The following is a 23,937-nucleotide window of genomic DNA, read 5'->3' on the forward strand; positions in this document are numbered from 1 at the left end:
AACAATAAATACCGATTTGTTACATTTGGATATTTAATTTAAAAAGTAAACTTTAATGTTTTTTTTCAAATAAAAACTGAATAAAACTATACTTTGTTTTTGTTGGCTATATCGGTCAATCTTAAATTATAAATATTAAGGTACAAGTAGTATACGTATATGATATGCAAATTTTTTTTGAATGTCATGTAACCTAAAATAAGATACTTTAGAGGTTTATCTTCCGCGGTCATCGGGGGGCCCGTCACAGTCCAGCCTAGGGGCCCGAAATTTCTGTCGGCGGGCCTGATTATGTGTCATGTATGCCTAGCCTAACCTTTAACATACCATGTTCTTAAATTATGCGCTTATGTGTGTGTGTGTATATATATATATATATATATATATATATATTATGTAGCTATATGATCCATTATATACAATTATATAGTATAATACACGTGCACAAGTTCTTTTACATAAAGATCAGCTCATAATTTATGCATAACCCATGTTATAGCATAAAGAAAATTGTCCAGCTCACCTCACAATTAGTGATGTTGTTATTATGTGTCAAATATGCTTAGCCTTTAACTTATTGACATAAAATTAATTGAATTCGATAAAAAAAATTTCTATTTATAACATTTTTAAATGTTGATAGAGGCTTAAATCCGGCCCTAAATCTGGCCACCTGGGCCGGATTTGAAAAAAAGCCGGATTTTGGCCGGAGCCGGGGCCGAACTTCGGTGCATCCCTACATTCAATGATTTCATTTCAACTTTCAATTTCAAATTGATCGCTGATGTTGTCAGCTTTTGTGAGCAATTTGAGTGAACTGGAGTGGAAATGCGAAGCTCGAAGATAGGAAAAACTTTTGGAAAGCAACAAGTTAATGATCCTTCAAACAAACAAAAGATCAAATAAGATCGTTGATTAAATTATAAAATACTTACAATGACTTAATTTCATTTTTTGATTTAAAATATTATTCGTTGTGATAAAATATTAATCGTTGTGTTGATCATTATAGATATTAAGTCAATCACCATTTACCATGAATACAATTTTTTGGAAATAGAAAATTTTCAATCTTTCTAATTTGACCATAAAACTATTTAATATTGATCAATGAATTCAAATTGTACCTGCTTTATTTCCATAAAACGTGGAATCAAAGTTTAACCATCCCGACGTATTTCTAAAGTTGTACGCAGTCTCAAAAACTTTGATACATACAAAACGACAAAACAAGAATCCGGAAATTCACTTTTTTTATTGTCTTCATCCGTTTTATTGAATTTCTGAAATTTCTGAAACTATTGACTTCCGTAAAACAATTGTAATAATAATATTATTATTTTGTTGAAGACAAACTTTTTTGCAGTAAGAGAAAGCTGCATTGTTCAAATCTGAGAAGACAAATTTTTTATTCACCGGAAAGGACATTTTTTGCCAGGGTCTCAAAAATTTCGAAATATATTTGAATACTCCAAAAACATGAAATGTCTTAGTAATTTAAAGCAATCGGTTTTTTAAAGAATAATAAAAAAAACTTTGTTTAAGTATAGTTTCAAGTACCAATGATTTATAAAATATTAATTTACTTGTGAATTCGGTATCGGTGGATGTTTAGTCATATCAAATTGACAATATGCTTTCTTACAGTCACCCAAAACATTAAAAAGAAGATTTTCAATTATTTTTAAACATTCTTGCAGGTTTCCTGAACCAACAAAGACGATATTATTTTCGTTTGTAATTTTAAACCCTTAATGTCAACGTTGGGATTTTTATTAAACTAAGTACGGCGTTTAATAAGAGTATTGTAACAAAATTAGGTACCGTAATGTAAACACGGATTAACAATTACTGTTGAGTTGACATCTTTTTGCAAATAATCTAACAGCCAGTAAAACATGGTCTTATAACCTAAATAGGAAAAACTGTTAGCGTATAAATCATACTTATTTCCGGCAATATCTAGAGGAAATTTTCCGTTTGGAATACCCATTTGTGGTACAAAAGCAATTTGAGACGATAGCTCACCCATTACTAAAACTCCAATAGTTGAATTTGAATGGGATTCGTTAGCTGAAATATAAGTTTTTTGAATTGGTTTTAAAAAGACTGTAATAATTAATAATTATATAATATAATTTATAAAATAATATATGAATACGATACGTTTCTCATCAAATGTTCCAGCCAAATAATTAATAGCAATCCATTTGAATGCTGCAAGCTCTTCTCCTGACAGCAGTCTAACTTGATCGTTTGTATAAAATAAAAATGGATTAAGTTCAGCGTCAGAAAATAGTTGACGTAACATTTTGAAAATGGCATTGGTTTCATTTTCTGATATATGTCTAAATCCTGTGAATAAAAATCTGTTGAGTCTGATTGTTGTTTACAAGTTTCATTAATAACCTGTCGTAGCAAACAAGTAAACGCGAGTTATAGATATTCTCTCGAAGGGATGGATGCAAGATTTTGCAAAATCGAAAAGCTGTCTGAGAAAATACAAAAGACCGATTTTGTCGTTTTTTACAGTGTGCAACGTATAAAAAAATTTCTTCCTACAAACGAGTTCAATTTTTGGTAGAGAAATTGCTGGGATTGGCCATTTATAAACCCGTACTTTGGAATACGACGGTCCTGCATTTATTGCTACAGCAAAACTTTCACGTTCATTGCGTCCGTGGTCGACTAGATTTCGCCTCTCTAGAGCTAAACTGAAAGATATCAAACTAAAATGCACGATAAAATTGATGAACATATTTGTCCTAGAATAAAAATATTATTTAATAAGAACATAACAAACTTAAAAAATAAAACAATGACGCTTATTGTTATGACGATGGGGAGAATGAAATATGATAAAACATAAACGAAGGTTAAAAATACAAAAAATATTTATACCAAAAATAGGAATGGAATCATCATAAATATTTAAAACAGAAACTATAAAGATGAAATTGAATCAACGAAATCAACATCAATAATAAAGGCGATAACAAAAACAAAACTACAAACAAAGAGACAAACATGCAAAAATAACCTAAATAGTTTGTAGAAAACAGCATTACATGATAATAATTATATTGTATTATTATTTTATAAACATTATTTTATTTTTATTTTATTTCATTTTTGGGTGGCCCGGCTCGATAAATGTCTTAAATTTTATTCTGGTCAACCTTGTTCGTTATTTTAAAAAAAATCATTCTCTTTCTTCCTATATGTTCCGTTCCGTATATGTATATCTTATATGATACAACAGTTAGGATAATTCTTTGTGAACTTGAAAGATTTTAAATAAAGCTTACGCTCGACCATCTCCGATTTTTTTATTTTTAACGGTAACTTCATCGACAATAATATCATTTTTTTAAGAATATTTAAAATTCAAGTTGTGAAGATTTTAATGGCACCATCTTTCGGTTATTTTGAAATTTATAATCAAAACCTTTAACTTTACATTCTCTGAACATTTGGACAATATAGCTCTTAAACTAACTAAAATATTTTAATATAATTCTGTGAACACATTAACAAAATAATGTAATAATAGAACAGAAAAATTATTGTCACGAATTAAAAGACATTTGGGATAAAAAATTTTGAAAAAACTCAATTTTTAATTTTTTCACTTAAATTGACTGTTTTATTATATCTTTCAATTAATTTATAGTCTTAATTGAAAAACAAATTTTTTATAATCATTTTTCAATTTTTCGAGCCAATGTGGTATTCAAAATGTCATTAATCTGAAAACTTATTTTGTTTGTTGTCATTTATCAACCATGATGAACAAAAACTTTTCAATTTTTTATAGTTTCGTATAGCATAATAAACATGAAAAACAAAAATGTTTTTTTTTCTTTAAAAAGTAAAGGAATTTCAAAAACGTGCAACCGACGTCTGAGGGTTTGAGGCAAGTTTTTAAAACATCAGCCACTAGCAAGTTAAATTAAATAATCAAGAGTTATTATTCTACGCAGATTGGGCGTGGATTTAATTTTTTTGTTTTAACTTGTTTTCTTTATTGTATAACGTACATTTATGGTGCATACGAATGTAAATATTTAAAACGCATGACGAACAATCTAACAACCTCATTGGATTTGCACAAAATTGTTAAAAAGTTTGAGTTGTTTTTGTTCCACCAGATCAGGAATGTTTTAAGCAGTTTTAGCAATTATTTTTTTGCCTCAAGTTTTTATCTGTATTTAGACTTAATAACAAATTGAAGCGTCAGAAGTTGACGTCAGCACGAAGAGAGCCCACCTACCGTTCACCAGCCCCACAAACCAATGACGCCCACTCCAGTGCATTCACTCTACTTCAATAAAGTTTTGACTATTTAAGTTCCTGGTATGGCGCTTGAGCTTTCACCATGGAGGCCACTCACATATGGCATTCGACACAACTTTGAGAAGAATATAAAGATTAAGGATAGTGTGGGCTGATTCTCTCCTAGCGGCACACGAGCTTCCACTATGGTATTTAGCCACAGCTAATTCTCAACACACCCCGAGCGAAGCGTACAGATGTAAAAACCCCATCAAAGGCGTTTGAGCCTCCACCATGGTATTTAGCAACAATAGATTCTCGACACACCCCGAGGGATTTTTGAGCCTCAACCAAGAGAAATGTTTAAACCCCCTACAGTATCCGAGTTTCCACTGGTTTATGGTCTGGTTATTGAATCTGTTAGCCGTCAACTTAAAAAGACTGGAATAAACTATTACAACCTTACCTCTTAAAGTATACTTAAGTCAAAAATTACCATTTATTTTCTGGATTGATGTTTTGATATGGTTTGATCAGATTTTTCCGTTTCGGTTGTGTTTGATTTTGAGGATGTAATAATAGGAACTAATTAATTATGAAAAAAAAACAAAATAAAACAAAAATTAGGAAAAAAATATTAAAATTACTGACATATTATGGCACCATTTTGGGAATTGCAGTGCCGTTAAAATATTTCATTAAAAAAAACAAATTGAAAAATCCTATTTTGCATAGATATGTTGTTATATAAACATTAAAAAGAAAGCACAACAAAATCACAAAAGATCAGACAGTGGCGGATCCATTGGGGAATGCTGAGAATGAACATGAAATAAAAAAATATTGAAAATTCTGTGTATTTATAATCTAGTAATTAAGTAAACGGGAATTAGTAAAAAAAGGTCCTCAACCAAAAATTTTAAAAATCACCCTCCCACCTAAATGGAAATAAATGAGGAAAACGAGAATTAACAAAAAAGTTCACCAACCTCAGTTTTGAAATCCTCCCTCATCAAAAAATTCTGGATCGCCACTGCAAACAGAATATGGCTGGCAGACACTTGATGTAAAGTTATACAACTGACAGACATTTTTCGCTGCATCGCAATTAATTATTTTTAAAAATTCTCTTTATTGCTTTTAGGAACAATTTCTAAATAAACTGTAAATAGACTTTTGACAAATGCAGCAAATGGCACGTCAGTAGGACAAAATTATGTTAATTAATCAGTAAGAATAAATTTTGAGTTATATACATAATCTAATTTAAAAGATATTCTAAAAATTATAAAAATACATATCAAAAGAGACAAAAATCCTATTTCCTATGGTCTCAGACGATTTCTGGCAAATCATCATTCAAACTCCGAAAGAGTTGCCACCCACAATGGAATTTTAAACTGGAATTGCCTTATCGCATCATTCCCGTTTTTAAAAACGCCAAATGAAAACAAGAAAAGCAACGAAGTCAAGTATCCATTTCATTTGATTGTGAGAGACTCCAGTGTGTGGTCATTTGAAGCGTAAAAATACAATGTAATGATGTTATTGCTTTTAGGACGACGTTCAGATTATTTCATTATGTACAATTCGACATTTCCTATGCACTTGTACAATTCAATGCTGGGAGCTTCCTGCTTACAACTACGTATAGAGCCGCGAGATAGACATTCAAAGATGGATGCCAACAGCAAACGTCACTTGCTGCCAATACTATCTTAAGTCGAATAACTGCTATTTTTCTGTTAAAAAATAAGTACATATGGTTTTTATGATTAAAAATTCATTTTATAATAACTTTCAGAAATAACAAAATAGTTTCTAATGAAAAAAGTTGAAATGTGAGCCGATTGAATCATCCTAGACATGGATATATATATATATATATATGTATATATATATATATATATATATATATATATATATATACATATCCATGATCCTAGATGATAGAATGTCCAGAATGTCGCATATATTTTAAATAACATGCCTTTAGCCAAGGTATCATTGATAGATTCCGATAGCTTAAATGAAACATATACATAATATGCTAATTACTTCTTTTATTTTTATTATTATTTAAAAATCAGAATTTGATAGACGCAGAAATTGTTACAACATGCTAGTCAATATTATCAAATGATAACGGGATTATTCATCGGCATCTTTCCGTCTCGAGAGACGATGGTGAAATTATAACCAAATTTAGTAGATCCAGCACCGCCGAGAATGGCTAAGCAGACTAATTCTGGAATGACAATCTCTACCACATCCGACACATATAAAGGCCGTCGGCTGCTACAGTTGATTTTAACGCTATTTCCGTCTGACTCATTTTAGAGCAGCATTTGGTTTCACTCCATCTCAGCACGCAATGCACCATGCTTGACTGACATCCTCTAGACCACGCGATTATCTGCTAAGCTCTCTAAAGATCTGAAATCGATGGAGAAGCCTCTCAAGTCTCTCTTATAAATGTCATGGATCCGAAGCCTTGGGCGTCCTGTTCTACATTTCTCGACCGCTTCACTGTAAAGGAGATCCTTGGGAATACACTCATCATCCATCCTCCAAACATAGCCGAGCTATTTATCATTGTCTAATTAGACAAATAGGGAAATTAAAATTAATAAATAATACTTTAAATATAGAATTGAATGAAAATTTTAACCTAAATAAACATAAGTTTTTTTATTTAAATATATATTATCATTATAAATATAGTGAATTCAGTAAAAAACATAATAAAACTACATTTTTGATTTATGATCTACGAGACATTTTTATCCCGAAAGACTTTAGGTTCGAAAACAAATCTATTATCATTTATAAATCGCCCATCGCCGTTGAAACGGCGTGCGTTAAATGTGCAATACTATCATCGTGTCTCGCTGTGGCCGTGTATGGAGGTTGAGCGATGTTTCTTGTTTAATTGTTAAGTTAACTTTCCGATCGTAAACAGATTTAACTGTTTAGAGTTCATCGTTACTTTTTTTTAGTTATCTTATTAAAGACGTCTTATTTTTGGAAATCTCTGTTGGGGACCATACCGTCAACAAGCCAGGCAAGTTCATAAAATAATAAAAAATAAAGATTGATAAACAGATGTTCTTCAACTTCATTTCAAAATAATTTTACTAAAGTTTTATTAAATCAAGTATATTACCGGCCGTTCTCCTGTTTAGGTGCCTATTAATAAAAAACTAAAAAAGTAGAACGCATGTTGAATAAATAAAAAAAAGGAACTGTATGTCAGGACATTACACATTGCGTAATTGGGTAAAATGGGAGATAGGTACTCCTATGGTATTGTCCATGTTTACAAACAATCATAATGTACTTTTAATAAATTGACTTCGCCCATTTTGAATTATCTAGCGCTTAATTATTTATTTATAATTTTATATTAAATTGAAAATAATTTAATACAAGTTAATTCTTACTAAGAATTAGGTAAGTAATTTAAGTAATTTCTTAGGTAAGTAATTTAATACAATACGAGTTAATTAATTCTTAGGTAAGTTTTTTAGATCATTACTTGTCAAATATCAATGGCTTATGGAGTGGTTAACTGGGTTAGGGTTAGCGTTAGGGCCTCCATTTTAAATAAAATTTTCAATCATTTCACAAATGATTAAAAATTTTAACCACTCCATATTTGTGAAATGATTGAAAATTTTGTTTAAAAGGGAGGCCCTAATCCTGATAACAACTCCATAAGTTATTGATTGTTATCAAAACAGAAATTTACTCATATTTTAACTTTTTTTTATTTAATGTTCACTATTTCAACTATTTGACAAGTAATGATCTAAAAAACTTATCTAATTAATCATTAATTGTTTTACCGTGTAATTGAGTAATAAGATTACACATTACACCTTACTTACAGATTACACGATCAAGATAAATGAACATTGTGAGCCGTATCCATAATAAGCAATTTACACTTGACGTTTAAGATTTATCTTTCCACTATTTTACCTTATTTTATTTTATATTTGTAGTATCTCTACCATCAGTTTGATTTTAGAATAGTTTTTTATCTTTTAGTGTTTTGTATTGTAATGTACTGTGGCATGTTTTACAACAGGATCCATACACAGCATTTCTGTTGTGCGTAATTGTATTTTTTAATCATTGAACGAATAACAGCTTATTTCACCCGTTCTTATTTAATACTTTTTCGATTACTAGGTGATTTGGAAAGAGAGAGAGAGAACCCAGTTTTAAAAATTTAGATGCTATCACAACCAAAAAAGATGTAAAAAAACAAAAAAGACTTGAAAAAAGTAAAAATCAAATATTGATGTTATTACAACCAAAAAAAAAACTTAAAAAAAACATACAAAACTTTAAACAAAATAAAAAGCACATCTATTCACCTCAAAACCAAGATCATTTCTAAATCTCGTTGGATTCATGATGTTTTGCAGCAAGAACCTGTCATTCGTAGTATTTAGAAACTTGTTTTCAACTTTGTTATTATTTCCATTACAGCTTAATGTGTCCCAGTCTATATCAGGAAAGTCAAAATCTCCAAACATTAAAAAATCTCCAACCAATGCCAACCTTTCAAACATCAGTGTTAACAAAATATTGCTATTTTCATCGGTAGATGTTGGACTTCTATATATAAACATGATGGTTAATAATTTATTTGAGATACAAAGTTTTACTAATACAATATTAAATTATTTTTTCTCTTCTCTCTATCGTTAACAATTTCAAACTTAGTTGTTGTATCTATTTTTCTTGTTTTATAATTTCTCTTCCTAACTTTCTGTATTTATTTTCTCACTTATTTCTTTAATTTTGTTTTACTGCCTTGCATGTTGTTACAGTTTCTGCGTCTGTCAGATCCTGATTTTTAAAGAATAATAATAAAAAAAAAATAAACTAATTTTACGTCTGATGATAGATTATCAACTTTACCCTTGATTGCTTCTGAGTACAGTTATAATGGCTCTTAGAGATTTTTATATTTCTTTTGTTATCATCTAGTTGTTTTACTAACTTCTGAGAAAACTTTTCAACTTTCTTTCTGATAGACGTCCACTCATCATTTTGGCAATTAATGGCAGTTTCTAAAAAAGCCATTCTTGGCATGAGAGTTTGTGTTGTACATTTTAATTCATCATTCAATTGTTTTATAAAAGGACCAAATTCAATACTGCAAGACTTTTCTTTGTCCAACAATACTTGTAATCTTTCTTTGGGACAATTCAGACAATCCTGACAAAGTTTTAGTCCTCCTAATTCGTTATTGGCCTTCCTTGTTTCCAATTTAGAATCTTCAGTTTTCTTTTTTCCTGCCATCGGCATTTATAAATTATCGACAACTTAATTTAAAAAATTCAATTTTTTTATGCAAGTTACTATAATTAAAAAAACGGTTTTACGAAAGTTTTTCGAGCGATAATAACCACAGCAAAACATAGCATGAATAATTTATTTCAGCAACAGTGTTATGAAAAGTTTTATTGACTTCTGAAAAGCCAGATTCTCCAACAACTGAAAAATATTACTAGTCATCTAAATAACCCCTGTAGACAAAACTGATTCAGTAGACAAACCATCATTAAACAAGGCTTGTTGCCCTCTGTCAACAACAAATCAAATTTCTTTTATTCAATAATCTCAAATAATTTATGCAACAAATAATGACATAAACAAGTGCAAGATCTTTCACTCCGAAAGCAACCTCAAGCTCAGTCAATAAAGTCACGATATCAACTGTGTCAAATGTGGCACCACTCTTGTTGTCAACAGGAGACATTATTTTATTTTATTCTTGATTATTTAATGAACTGGAAGGCCAGAAGTTATTACTAACTTGTACAGACTCTGTAAGTACATAAAATAATTTATATATGTATACATATATATATACATATATATATATATATATATATAGTTCAAAAAATCCACCGACGATATATATATATATATATATATATATATTGGTAAAAGACCACAATTTTTGCAATTGAATGAATTTATGCAGCATGAATTCAGAAAATAAGTTTATTTTGAATTTTAATAAACTAAACGTTTACCAAAAAACTTTAGTGAGAAAAATCGAAAAAACGAACTACAAACATATTAACGTCAAACATTCGGTAGAATTTATAGAATATTGTAAATATATATATATATATATACATATATATATATATATATACAAAATATACATACATACATTTACGTATTCTTACATATGATCGTAGAGGATAAATAGCATATAAAAAATAGAATACAGAAAGGTGGATCAGTGCAATAATAAAATGAAATCTTGAACACAGTTTCAGAAATGCCGAAATCATGAACTAATCTGCCTAAAAGTATCTGGTAGTCAACACAATCGAATGCTGCACTCATATCCAAAATATTATCAGAGCAACGTTTGTTTGTCAATCGCAACAATCAATTCCGATAATATATACATTAAGGTAGTTTCTGTTCAGTGCTGACGTCTGTATCCAAACTGATATACAGGCAACAATTTCTGTTTATCCAAGCGGTTGAGAAGTTCTCTTGCCACAACCTATTCCATAATCTTTGAGACAAAACAGATGTTTGAGATTGGTTTGTAATTTGCCAAATCATTTTTATCTAGGTGCAGTTTTTTAAACTGGATGAACAACTGCATATTTGCAACTTTGAGAAAATCTGCTGTTCATTAAACTAAGGTTCACGAAATTTGTAAGCAAAACAATATATAAATCCACATATTTCTTGGAGATATGTGTTGAAAAGGCATCCAATATACAATTTTTAATGGTCAACCAAGTATAATTTTTTTATATCTGCATCTGTTTGTATTGAAAAACTCGAAAACAAACAATCACTATCTAGCTTGATTTGATCAAAGACTGGCCTATTGCCATCATTAGTAGTTTGTTTAATTTTTTCAACTTTATTGTCAAAAAACTTCATGAACCTGGAAGGATGTATGCCAACATTATCGTGAGACATATCGTTATTACTTTGTTTACAAAAAATTTTATTTATAATATCCCATAATAGCTCCTAAAAATTCTGGTTTTTCATGGTTAAATTTTTCCAGTAAGATTTTCTTTTTTGGGAAAAAATCTTGATTTTATTTTTTAGAGCAGTGATCCACCATTCATTTCGAGATACAAATGACAAACTACGCCTATATTGGCGTTCTGTTTTTCGACAATATCTTTTAGCTATCTTGCATTCTTCGTTGAACCATGAAGCTGTAACATCACATCTATATTCAACAATATGGAGAGGTGCAATTTTGTCAGCAAGCATTTTAAGTTCATCATTTCATTTAAATTTTCAAAATTAATATCAATATCATTACTTTGACAAGGATTTGATATTAACAAATTTTCGACATACATGAGTAGATCATCTTCATTTATGCGTCTCCATGATCTGACTAATTTATGAGCTCTTTTAGGACATATGTGCATCAATGGTAGGCTAGCATGTATCAAACTAGTCAGAATAGACGCCGCTAGGAAAAGGAAATCAAATTCAACTAAAAATCAAAATTTTAAAACGAAACAAACGCTAAACTGTTCTTCAGAATTTTAGATAGCTAAATATCCAATTTATAGACAAAATAATGAAATGAAACTGAACAAAATAAACATTTATTGACTGCAAAATTATTTCAGTCGTCAGCAAAAAGTATCCATTGAAATAAAAATAATTATGTATACATATGCACGTGCATGCATGCAGATAGATTTAGATTATAAATATCTGATTTAGCAATTACATTTAGCTGATTGGCTAATGTAATAAAATTGTAGACATGAAAAACATATTTAGATAAAAAATGATAGAGAGTCAAAAAAGTCATGCTAAATGACTTGAGAATACTGGATTTATAAAGGAGCAAGCAGGAAACCACTATGGGTGAATTTCCACATTGGCAGGCTGACAGGCCAATTTTCAGGATTAGTGAAAACCATCTTCTGATGTTTTAAAACGGTTATGCAAAATTTGTTTGACGGGTCTTTGATTGATGGTTGAGGACAAGTCAGGGAAGATTTGAACACTGGTATGCATTCTGCGGCGGTTAGCCTAATAGCTTCCAGATCTTTAGAAGATTGACGTCATGTTCAATCAGTTTGAAGGCTGTCGAGATTTCTTCAGAGCTGTAGAAGTCGGACGTATTATTAATAAAGATATCGTTATTTAGAAACTCGTATTTATTTGATAAATAGCATAAAACTTCATTGATTGTCAAATTCCGTTTACACGCCATGATGCCGGAAATCAAAAATCAAAAATTATGTCATCAAACATCTTGAGCAATACCCTTTCTGTCAAGGCAAAGGCACAATAGGCAGATTGAACATCAGGCAACAAACGTTCAACGTTAAAGTGACTCATAAACCGAGTATGAGGGTATGAACCAAACGCTCAAAAATCTTAGACAAGAATGAAAGGTTAGAAATTGGTCGATAATTTTACCGTCATTAATATCAAGGTCAGCCTTTTCACACCACCATCACAATAACTACCACCATCACCATCCCCACCCCCATTACCACCATCAGCATTACCACCACCATTACTACCATAGTTATCATTACCATCGTTATTATCATCACCACCAACATCACCAGTGTTAATTTCATTAGTATTACTGTTATCATTACGATAATCAATATTATTACAATTATCATTAATTTTACCATCATTATCATCATCACTATTATTATCATTACCACCTTTGTTATTTCTACCATCAATATCATTACCATCATCATCACCATCCTCACCCCCATTACCACCATCAACATTACCACCACCATTACACATCATTACAATATCATTACTAACAGTATTACTACCATCCTTTTTATTACTGACATTAATATTACCATAATAATAATTACCGGCACTATTATTATAACTATTATTATTATCATCATCAATATTATTATTATTATTAACATTAATATTACTATCATTATTACCATCATCATCACCACCAACATCCTCACCCCCATTACCACCATCACCTGCAGGAGTACCTCTGATTTTGAATGAAAATCCAGCCGGGTCATTCTTTAAACTTATTTCTCTTCTTTTCTCTTCTAGTAGCTTCCTGCATGTATTTCTGTCTTCATCCGATAGATCATGTCCAATGATTCCATTATTAAATTCATCAATTTTTCTTAGTTTTGTGATATTTTCCATCACTAGGTTTTTTGTTTTATAATTATTGAATTTTATTATAACAGTTCTTACTTATGTTGCATTTTCTGCTTTTTTCCTATTCTGAAGATTCCTTCAATTTCATCTTTAATATCAACATTTGTCATTTTTTTGAACATCTTAAAAATTGCCTGTTTAACAGCTATTTTTAATTCATTTTCTGGTATATTAAATGCAATTATATTGTTTTTCCTTCTCTCCCTATCTTTGGCAGCGTCTGATTCCATTTTAGCACTTGTTACTGAAGTTTTAATATTGGTAACATCTGAGGTTATCTTTTTAACATTTTCCTCAAACAATGAGCTCCATTTAAAATTGCATAGTTCATTTTTCTCTAAGCTTTTTATAGCATTATTTTTTACTTTTTCAATTTTTTTCTCTATTTCTGACAACATCTTTTTGTATTTTCACAGAGTCTTCTATTTCATTGATCTTCACACAAATCTTTTTTATTTCCCTAATATCTTCCTTGATATCCTTTAGCTCATCCAATTTAGAGTGATTCACGCCCAAAGACAAATTGGAGATTTTCTTAAGGATTTCTTCATTTGTCTTGCGACACATTTCGCATAAGTGAAGTTGGTGATCCATCTTCACAAGGCTAGGGGCTGACTTTATTTGTGGCACGGACACCACCTTTTATTCATCTTTTCTTCCTCTGGTTTCCATTTTTCAACCAATACTATTTCTATGATATCCAAAACACACTTTTAGTCAAAAAATATCAATTTAAAATAATTAATTAACTCAGAAATTTACTATTTGACGAGAATAAAAAAATATTGTCGTCCAGCTCGGGAAAACTCAAAGATTATTATTTATTATTATTATTATTATTATTTTAACTATTATAATATCTGATCATTTTATATTTGATTGTAATTTTTATTTATATTTTGTCTTTTGAAGAAATAAAAGAGTTCTCATTATTTTGATTATAAGTTCAACTGATATTCAAAGCATTTAAATAATATTTTCAATCACTAAAATGGTATTTTCCCATTATTAAATGAAACATCCAGACCTATCTTATATTTGGTTGATAACAGAAGCTGCTGATTTTTTTGTTTAAATAAACATGTAATGTTGTGATCATTTTCAAATTAGATTAATAGCGATGGCCACACAAGATAAGTTGACAAGAATTGCCATAGTAAATTCTGACAAATGCAAACCCAAAAGATGCAAACAAGAATGCAAACGTTCCTGTCCAGTTGTTCGAATGGGTATGCTTTTTGCTTATATTAGAAGTTTTTTGCCAGCTTTTGATGAGATATTTTTACTTATATCAAAAATTTTTTCGTCAGATTTTGATTTAAGAAATCAGTCAACTTTTCTATTAAATGATCCATTATTTAAAGAAAAATATGTGAAATAGAAAATTTAAAAAATCATTCATTGAAGGATTTTAAATTAATTACTTGGCTTATTGATTTATTTATTTGTTGTTTAACATAATGCTAGGTCGTTTGTGCATTGAAGTCTCACCAGCTGATAAGATAGCATTTATTTCAGAGGAGCTTTGCATTGGCTGTGGAATATGTTCAAAAGTAAGTTGTCATTTCCATTTTTCGTTTGATTATATATAATTAAGATAATTTGATATATATAATGCCCTTAGCGTAATGTCAGTGGTGTCTGGATGAATAGACTATTAGGATCTCTGAAAGGCTGTTCAAACGAATATTGCTTCAAACATTTCATTTAGAAGTTCTATGAATGGTTGTTAATGAAGGCTGAGTGGCAAACTGTTTTATATAAATTAGGAAACAGTATTTGCTTACTGGTTGGTAAAATTATGAAGCTAGGTAAAGATCATGTTTTATGATGATGCACAAACATAAATAAGTTTATGTAGATATGATGTTAGAGACATGATGAGTGTTTTGTAAGCAATACCTGGCGAATCAGTAGCCAATGTGAGAAGATGAAAGATGAGCTAGAGAAAAGTTATTCCAAAACATGCTTTTTAAATTTGTTGAAGAACAAAGATTATACAGTAATGAAGGCGGACCAATGACAGAGTAATGAAGACACTAGACTGGCCATAACAGCACCACTCAGTGTTAGCAAGAATATTGTATAAATGGGGAGTAACTTATTCTTTGGAAAAACAAGGTTGGCAGGTAAATTAAATGGAGGCGAAATTTGGAGAGGAGGTAACATGAAGAATGTTGTTTAGGGTCATGCATTCAAAAAGTTGAGAGGTTTGATATAAAACGGTGAATTGAAGGAGTGGGGCGGGTTAGGATTAGGTTTTTTTCAGAAGGGAAAAAAAATTAGCAGTTTTAAAAGCGGTTAACTAAAGTTGTGTTTCAATGTTTTGTTTTATTTAAATTTTTTGCTTACAAAATTTATTCATTAAAAAATATTCTCATGAAAGGACGTCAAAAACTTGTTAGTTATATTGGGTTATGTCCAAAGACGTTATGTTGGATACTTTTATAGATTTTATACACATATTAAAATATAAGCTGTTGTTAAAATATTTTTAGAAAAGGAGTTTTTAAAAAAGATAGGTTGCAAATTGTTGATTCAATGTAATTTTCACTAAAATTATCACTTCACCATAATTAAATGACGGGAAGTTGTGAAACTTGTGGTTATTTTTTAAAAAGAATGACTACACCAGTTTATTTTAGCGTTTTTATACCACCGTTAAAACTATTTGCTGAAGCAAGTTTGAATTTCTACTGAAATATTATTATTTTACATATTTGCAGAAATGTCCCTTCGAAGCCATTAATATAATTAATCTTCCAAGCAACTTGGAGAAGGACACAACACACAGATATTCAGCAAATTCTTTCAAACTGCACAGACTACCAACCCCTCGACCTGGGGAAGTGTTAGGTCTTGTTGGAACAAATGGTATAGGAAAATCTACCGCTCTCAAAATATTGGCTGGAAAACAAAAACCTAATTTGGGAAGATTTAATGTAATTTATTTTACTTTTTCATTTATATATATATATATATATATATATATATATATATATATATATATATATATATATATATATATATATATATATATATATATATATATATATATATATATATATATATATATATATATATATATATATATGTATATATATGTATATATTTATTTATATTTATTTATATTTATTTATATTTATTTATAAGTCTTTATTCAGCAAATGCTGGGAGACGCAGAAGCTTAAAGAACTTGTATGGTCACCCTAATCAGAACAGAAAAAAGCAAATAAGACAAAAAAAAACACAAATTGCACATACATGGATTAAAATCTAAAATGAGTAATACAAATGAAACAATCATACAATCATCGAATGTCAGCAGGAAAATAATTATTATTAATTAGATTCAGAACTGATGATTTAAATACCACTAAACTGTTCACACGAAAAAGGCTAGTAGGCAAAAGAAACCATAGTTTTAAACCGAAAACAAAAATCGTGGATGAAAATAAAGTAGTGCGTGACCTGACAATATGAACCGTTTGATGTGTGACGAGTTTTTTGGTGATTGTATAACGATGAATCAATCAAATAATTGTGAAATATGGTATATTTTTTCAATGTAATAACCTTAAAAAGAAATAATAAAACTCTAAATAAATATAGTTTCGAAACGGACAACAAATTAGATTTAGAAAAATAATGCGAAACATGATCAAACTTTTTTAAATCATAATAGATTCTAATAAAAAATAGTAAGCATTTATCTAATATCATTATATGGGATTTGACATTACGTCCCCAAGCAATAATGCAATATATCAGATAAGGATAAACGAAACCGTAAAATAAGCTGTATAATACAGATTTAGGTAAAACATGTTTTAATTTAAAAATAATTCCCACATTCTTTAAAATTTTAGTTGATATATAAATAAATATATTCTTTCCAACTTGGATTACTAGTAACAACAACTCCAAGAAAAGTGATTTTTTCAGTTTTAGTCACTATGTTGCCATTATAATATAATGAAAAGTTCATTAGATTAGTAACAATTTTAGGACCAAATAGTAATGCATAAGTTTTGGTAATATTAATTTCCAGGCAATTATTGAACATCCAAGAACTAACTCGAGTCAGTTCTTGATTAAGAACATTTTCAACTGTATTTAATTTTCCATCAGATGCCAAAATAGTGGTGTCATCTGCATACATTATATATTTGGCTGGCAGAGTAGAGTTAACAAGGTCATTTATATATAAATTAAAAAAAAGTGGCCCCAAAATTGAACCCTGGGGGACACCACAGGAAATGGGCAATAACGAGGAATTATGCAAGTCAATTATTACATATTGAAAACGGTCAGCCAGGTAACTTTCAATCCACTTTAACAGGTTGCCCCCCAAACCATATTGAGAAAGTTTCACCGGTAGCAATTTGTGATTAATAGAATCAAATGCTTTTTTAATGTCAATAAAATTTCCAATTGTAATTTTTTTTTGAATCAATATTTTTAGAAACAAATAATATTAAATCTTATATGGCCTGTTCCGTGGAACAATCTTTTCTAAAACCAAATTGGCAATCAGACAAAATGTTATATTTATACAAATATGAGGCGAGCTTACTGTGCACAATCTTCTCAATAATCTTAGAAAAGGATGAGACCAACGAAACGGGTCTGTAGTTTGTAATTGATTCTTTAGGACCCTTTTTATGTATTGGAACAACTTTTGTAATTTTTAAACAATTTGGAACAATTCCTGAGGACAACGAAAAATTTACACAATAGGTCAACAGTTTTAAAATTGGTCTGACAATGTGTTTAATAATGAAATTTGAAATACCATCATCACCCGCTGAATGAGAGTTCTTTAAACCATGAATGATCTCAAAAACCTCCAATTCATTTGTTTGACAATAAAGAAATGAAGAGGGTGTGGGTGGTGGCAAAAACTGAATAACATTTGAACTATTAGGATCAAAATTGGAATCAACTCCAATGTTAGTAAAATATTCATTGAAGGAGTTTGCAATTAACTCGAGAGCTAATGATTTCATCGTTTATATTAAAAGAGTTAGTTAAATTAGATGTATTATTTCTATTCATTAGATTATTTATTAAAGACCAAACATATTTTGGATTGTTTTTAGCATTTTGAAATTTCATTTTAGAATATGTTTTTTTGGCTTGTCTTGAGATCTTATTAAAATTGTTTTTTAGAGTTAGATAATTAATTTTATTGAAATCAGAAGGGTTGTTTAAAAACTTTTTATAAAGAATATTTTTCTTTTAAGCTAACTTAAGTAAGTCCATATTAAAATCAACGTTTTTTATATTTATTCTTCAAGATAGGCTTTGCAGCACATGTATCAATAATAGAGGAATAAACAAAATTGATGAAATTTTTAAAGACCAAATTGACATTTGATTGGTTATAGATGAATTCCCAATCTGTGTTAGATAATCTATTTTTAAGAACAGATAAGTTATATGTGGGAAAACAACATTTTGGCACCGGAGTGTGATTATCAACTTGAATATTATCATCTACAATTGTAAAAATGGGTAAGTGATCTGACAGATCACTATAGACAACACCAGACATGTGAGAAAGTGAACTGTTTGTAAAAATATTGTCAATGAGGGATAGACTATGATCAGAAATACGAGTTGGTTTAGAAATAAGTGGATGTAAATTCATTGAATAGAAGCTATTTATAAAATATGTTGATGAGTTATTAATATCAAACCCCAATATGTTTAAATTGAAGTCTCCTAAAATATCGATTTTTTGCAATTCAAAAGTTTATAATTTTTAATTTAGTTAGAAAATTGTTCAAATACAATAATAGGGTCAGAGTTAGGAGGCCGATAAAAAACAATAACTACAATGTTTTGATTAAACTTTGAATAGATTTTTATAGCCATTGATTCATAGTTGATCTAAATATATCAAGCTCTTGAGAACCAATCTTGAATGGCTATAAGTGGGGCTGTAATTTCAGTTAACCAAGTTTCAGTTATTGCAATCACGTTAAAGTTAATATTACATTCATTTAAAAACAATTCAAAATCATCAAGTTTAGGAAAAAAACTTTTAGAGTTAAAATGTAAAAAACTAAAACCATTTGAACAAAGGGAAATATGTTTACTAAGGTCCGATGCTTATAGTAGTTGCAGGAGTTATCTAAGTGATCAAAAAAATTTTTATCAGGGTCAAAATTGCTATCCATCTTGAGCAGTTGAGACTGTACCAGGTTGACAAGGCTGACTATGGAAGGACCACTCACGAACTATTACTTGCTCGGGCCAGGAATCAACATCTTCAATCAAGGCAGCAAATTTAGCAAACACACACAAACGAAATGAAGTTGACTGTTCAACATGTTGTTGTTTAGCAACGTTATCAGCTTTTTTAAATGCAGGAAAGCAGGAAATTTTATCAACTCCAATTAAACGTAGATGTTCAATAATGTTTTCGTTTGTACATCTGGTGACGTTTCCTACGTGATAAAACTTTTTTTTTATCATTATTTTATTGGCAGATATTTTAGAGTTTTCAGGAGCTCTTTTTCCTATTATATTGTTGACAGTAGGTTTTTTTGTAGCTTGTTTAGTCAGAGGGGGAGTATCATGACGTGCACGTTTTTTCTTAGCTTCAACTAAGATGAATGGATTTGAATTGTTGACTGGAGTATTTGGTGAGTCAGCCCAGTTTGAGTTGTGCAAAATGCTGGTACCAGGTTTAATAGCGTTTTTAACCTGTGGAAGTTTGTTTACCTTCTCGTCTTTAGAGTTTGAGGCCAAATTATCGATTTTTTCAAGACATGTTAGCATCAACTTTCTACAAGCCTCAAGTTTATTGGCAACCAGCTCATGTTGAACTTGAACTGTCTCCCGCAGGCTGGAGAAATTTACTCTTATAATGTTTTCCAAACTAGGTATTTTATTCAAATTGCGACTCACAAAAACCGGACCTTTTTCTAATAAATCATTATCGCTCAAACACTTCAGGACCGTCAACACGTCCCTTCTTTTTTTTTACCATGCAGCATAAAATTCAGTTTGCCTTTCAGTTCATCCTTGTGGGTTTCAAGTTCGTTTCTCAAAAGTTTTAGGTCAGTATTAAACTCTTCAAGCGAGTAAAACTCGGCGACATTATCGATAAGCACTTCGTTATCCAGAATTTTAAAATTGTTTATCAAAAAATATAGAGGTTCATTTATTATTACATTATTCAACTCCATAATAACATAATAATGATAAAAATTCGAATTAATGGATTGAAACGAGAAAATAATTTTCGAAAATTTAAGAGACCCGAATATTTGAATTGAATTTAATTTAATTTATTTGGCCAAAAGCACAGGAGATCAAGATACAAGTCAGTATGTGCAGACCACCTTAACTAACATATATGAGATGAAACATAAATCAACAAAATATAGGAACTAATAAATAATAATGAGCAAACAAATTCCAAAATCAAACAGAAAACCATAAAAGGCAACCAAACAAAAGAAAATGACTCAATGGTTTTTGAAAAATTACAGGAAAGGCACACAATTGAATTGAAAAACAAATTTGAAGTAAGAAATAAATTAAATGACAGAACTTCAAGAAATCAAGATAAATAAGTATATGCAATTTAAACAATCGAATGTTAATTAAAATATACCAAACAGACGATGAAGTTGATAAATGCTAATAAGAATAAGTGAATGCTTAAATCAACGCGCATTAACATAATTTTATAAATTGGAGACTTAAAAGTACCATAAGAGGAAGAGTTTTTTACACATACAGGTAAAGAATCCCATAGACGCATAGATAATGACAAAGTTGAGTGAATGAAAAAGTTTGACCTAGGAGTTAAAAGATAAAAGTCAGGGTTTATACGAAAACGAGCACATCTTGAATTTACAAACGGATTAAGTTCATGAAAAAGAGACTGACAGTAACGTAATTTATAAATGTTGAAAAAAGAGAGTAACAAATGAAAAGCATACAATTGACTTAAGTTAAGTATATTAGCTAGATAATAATAGTTTGAAAAGTGATCAAATTTACGTAAATTAAATAATATTCGAAGAAAATAGTTTTGAGCCAAAGTCAAAATGCGAACGTTTGATTTCGGAGCAGAACCCCAAACAGAGATACAATAAATAATATAAGGCAAAACAAGGGAATGATATAGCGTATACAATAGAAATTTAGGAAGTTTAAATTTCACACGATATATTAGGCCCAGATTTTTAGTTAATTTAGATGAGATGTGCTTGATGTGAAAAAACCAAGACAAATTAGAGGAAATAATAATGCCTAAAAATTTACATGAGAAAACTCTTTTAACAGGGCTGTTATTTAAAACAATAGTAGGAGAAACGATATCAGTTCTAATTCTCGGACCAAACAAAATAAAACAAGTTTTATCTAAATTAATACGCAAGTTTTTTGATACAACCCAGTCATAGATAAACTTCAGTTCATCATTAATAACATTAATCGAAATATTAATATCAGCATGCGAATAAAGAATAGTGGTATCATCAGCAAATTAAATAAATTTTAATAATTTAGATGAATTTATAAAGTCATTAATAAATATATTGAAAAGCAAGGAACCCAAAATAGAACCTTGGGGAACACCAGATTTAATAGGAGAATTAACCCTCCAATGCATGACTTAAAATTTTTTTGTGATTTTGAAATATTTTATTTAGCATAGTTTCAAAACATCAAAAAAGCCAATTAAAATGAAATTTAAAAAAAATAAGGTAAGTTATGATCAAAAAACAAAGTGTTCCTAAAAAGGTACGTTATGAGTTAATACTCATGGTAAATCATTTCCTGTGAAAATGTTCAAAGCATTCCAAGTGTAGGGCAACATCACATTTTAAACATTTCTTTGATACTTTCTTGTGGCACAATTTACATCTTTTTCGTCCATCCGAAATTTTTCCAATGAAATGGTCTTTTCCATCAAATTTTATTTCATTTTCAACGTTACGGTTTACTGATTTTCTTTTCAGATCTTCTGGTTGGTTTTGCCCAAATATAGTTTTGGCAACACTTCTGAACCCAGCATAAGTGTGATTTTCATGCTTTGAGTATTTTTTGGAAATGCACCAAGCATTATGAATGCTAGAATCCAAAGCGAAAGCAAAAAGCGGCCACCACCATTTTTTAATCCGAATATTGGTGCGCAAATTTTCAATGTTTTGATCCATCCTGTCAGTTCCACCCATATATTTATTATATTGATTTATTATATATGGCTGGGATATTAAAACATGCTTCTTGTTTGCTGAAGACCATCTTTTCACTTCCTTCATTGGTTCCAGCCCATTGCAGCTTGACAAGATAGAAACCACACTATTGTCATTCCATCTAACCGCAATAATATTCGAATCACTATCTGTAAAATAGTCAGATGTGCCTCTAGGTAATTTTTTCATTTCTTTTATATCCATCAATGGACATTTCTCTATTCGGTTAATTCTAACTGTACCGGTTGCATAAATATGATTTTCTTTTAGTCGTTCAATTAATTTGAACGAAGTGAAAAAATTGTCAAAAAATAAATGATATCTCTTATCATCAGGAAGGCATGATGTCAGTTTTTTAACTACTGATCCACCGAGTCCTAAATCTGGATCATAATCTTCAGTGGCTCCTTGATAGGGTTCACAACTCACTAAATAACCGAGACGATTATTCATGCACCAAATTTTGAATCCGAATCGGATAGGTTTACCTCTTATAAATTGCTTAGAGGAATGCCTACCAAAATATGGTATCATGGACTCGTCAATTGATAAACAAGTTTCTTCTGACCAATATTTTAAAAATCTTTCATTTAACATATTAAACAGAGGTCGAACTTTGGCAATTTTATCTTTTTTGTCAATTTTTTCGTTATCGCATGTGTGTAAATATCTGAGAAGTTCCTCGAACCTATTCACACTGATGGCATTACTCACTGCTAAATTATGAACATCATTGCTTTGTTCCCAATACATTCGTCGATTTGGCAGAGGAGCATAACCCGATAAGAGCAAAACCGCTAATGTCACTTTATATTCTTCTTCAGTGGCATTCAACTGCTTCAACTTCTGACTAGCATATAAATTAGACATGTCAGTGATGAATTTGATTATTTCATCATCAAAAAATAATTTAAACAGAGTGTGAGGAGATGAATTCTCAAATTCTCTATTTTCAGAAAACACTGGTATGGGTTCTACATTCAAAATGTCACTCTTCTTCCAATTTCTTTCAATTGATATACTTTTTTTCACTCTTTTTTTTAATGGTGTTTGTATTTGCATATCAATTTCTTCTTTCTGAAGCATTTCTTTGCCTGCCTCAATGTTGGAAATTAATGCTTCAGCATTTGAATTCAATAAAGTTTTTGATAAATTGTCAATAATTCCTTCCCCATCCTCAGGACCACTATCTTGATCTGAACAGTTGGGATCATCAGGTGGTAGCATAATGATA

The 23,937-nt window shown here is 30.0% G+C and overlaps 3 protein-coding genes across 3 annotated transcripts in view; 1 reads left to right on the forward strand and 2 right to left on the reverse strand.

Annotated features, from left to right (window-relative positions):
• Positions 1-12,143: 12,143 nt before the first annotated feature.
• On the reverse strand, positions 12,144-13,712 carry HELRODRAFT_166966 (hypothetical protein; the record flags this gene model as incomplete). The annotated part of the gene is made up of 3 exons (XM_009012121.1): positions 12,144-12,358; positions 13,290-13,444; positions 13,519-13,712. 3 exons carry the CDS (start codon positions 13,710-13,712, stop codon positions 12,144-12,146), a joined length of 564 nt encoding a protein of 187 aa, XP_009010369.1.
• Positions 13,713-20,101: 6,389 nt separating this feature from the next.
• On the forward strand, positions 20,102-21,071 carry HELRODRAFT_166968 (hypothetical protein; the record flags this gene model as incomplete). The annotated part of the gene is made up of 2 exons (XM_009012122.1): positions 20,102-20,263; positions 20,928-21,071. 2 exons carry the CDS (start codon positions 20,102-20,104, stop codon positions 21,069-21,071), a joined length of 306 nt encoding a protein of 101 aa, XP_009010370.1.
• Positions 21,072-22,277: 1,206 nt separating this feature from the next.
• HELRODRAFT_166969 (hypothetical protein) overlaps positions 22,278-23,937 on the reverse strand; it is a gene marked incomplete at both ends in the record, with an annotated part of 5,400 nt that continues 3,740 nt past the window's right edge. The window contains 2 exons of the mRNA XM_009012123.1: positions 22,278-22,471; positions 23,555-23,899. Of these exons, the coding sequence (XP_009010371.1) occupies positions 22,278-22,471; positions 23,555-23,899 (539 nt within the window). The remainder of the gene's footprint in view (positions 22,472-23,554; positions 23,900-23,937) is intronic.

Source organism: Helobdella robusta (genome assembly GCF_000326865.2).
Source record: "Helobdella robusta unplaced genomic scaffold HELROscaffold_10, whole genome shotgun sequence".
Taxonomy (NCBI): Eukaryota; Metazoa; Annelida; class Clitellata; order Rhynchobdellida; family Glossiphoniidae; genus Helobdella; species Helobdella robusta.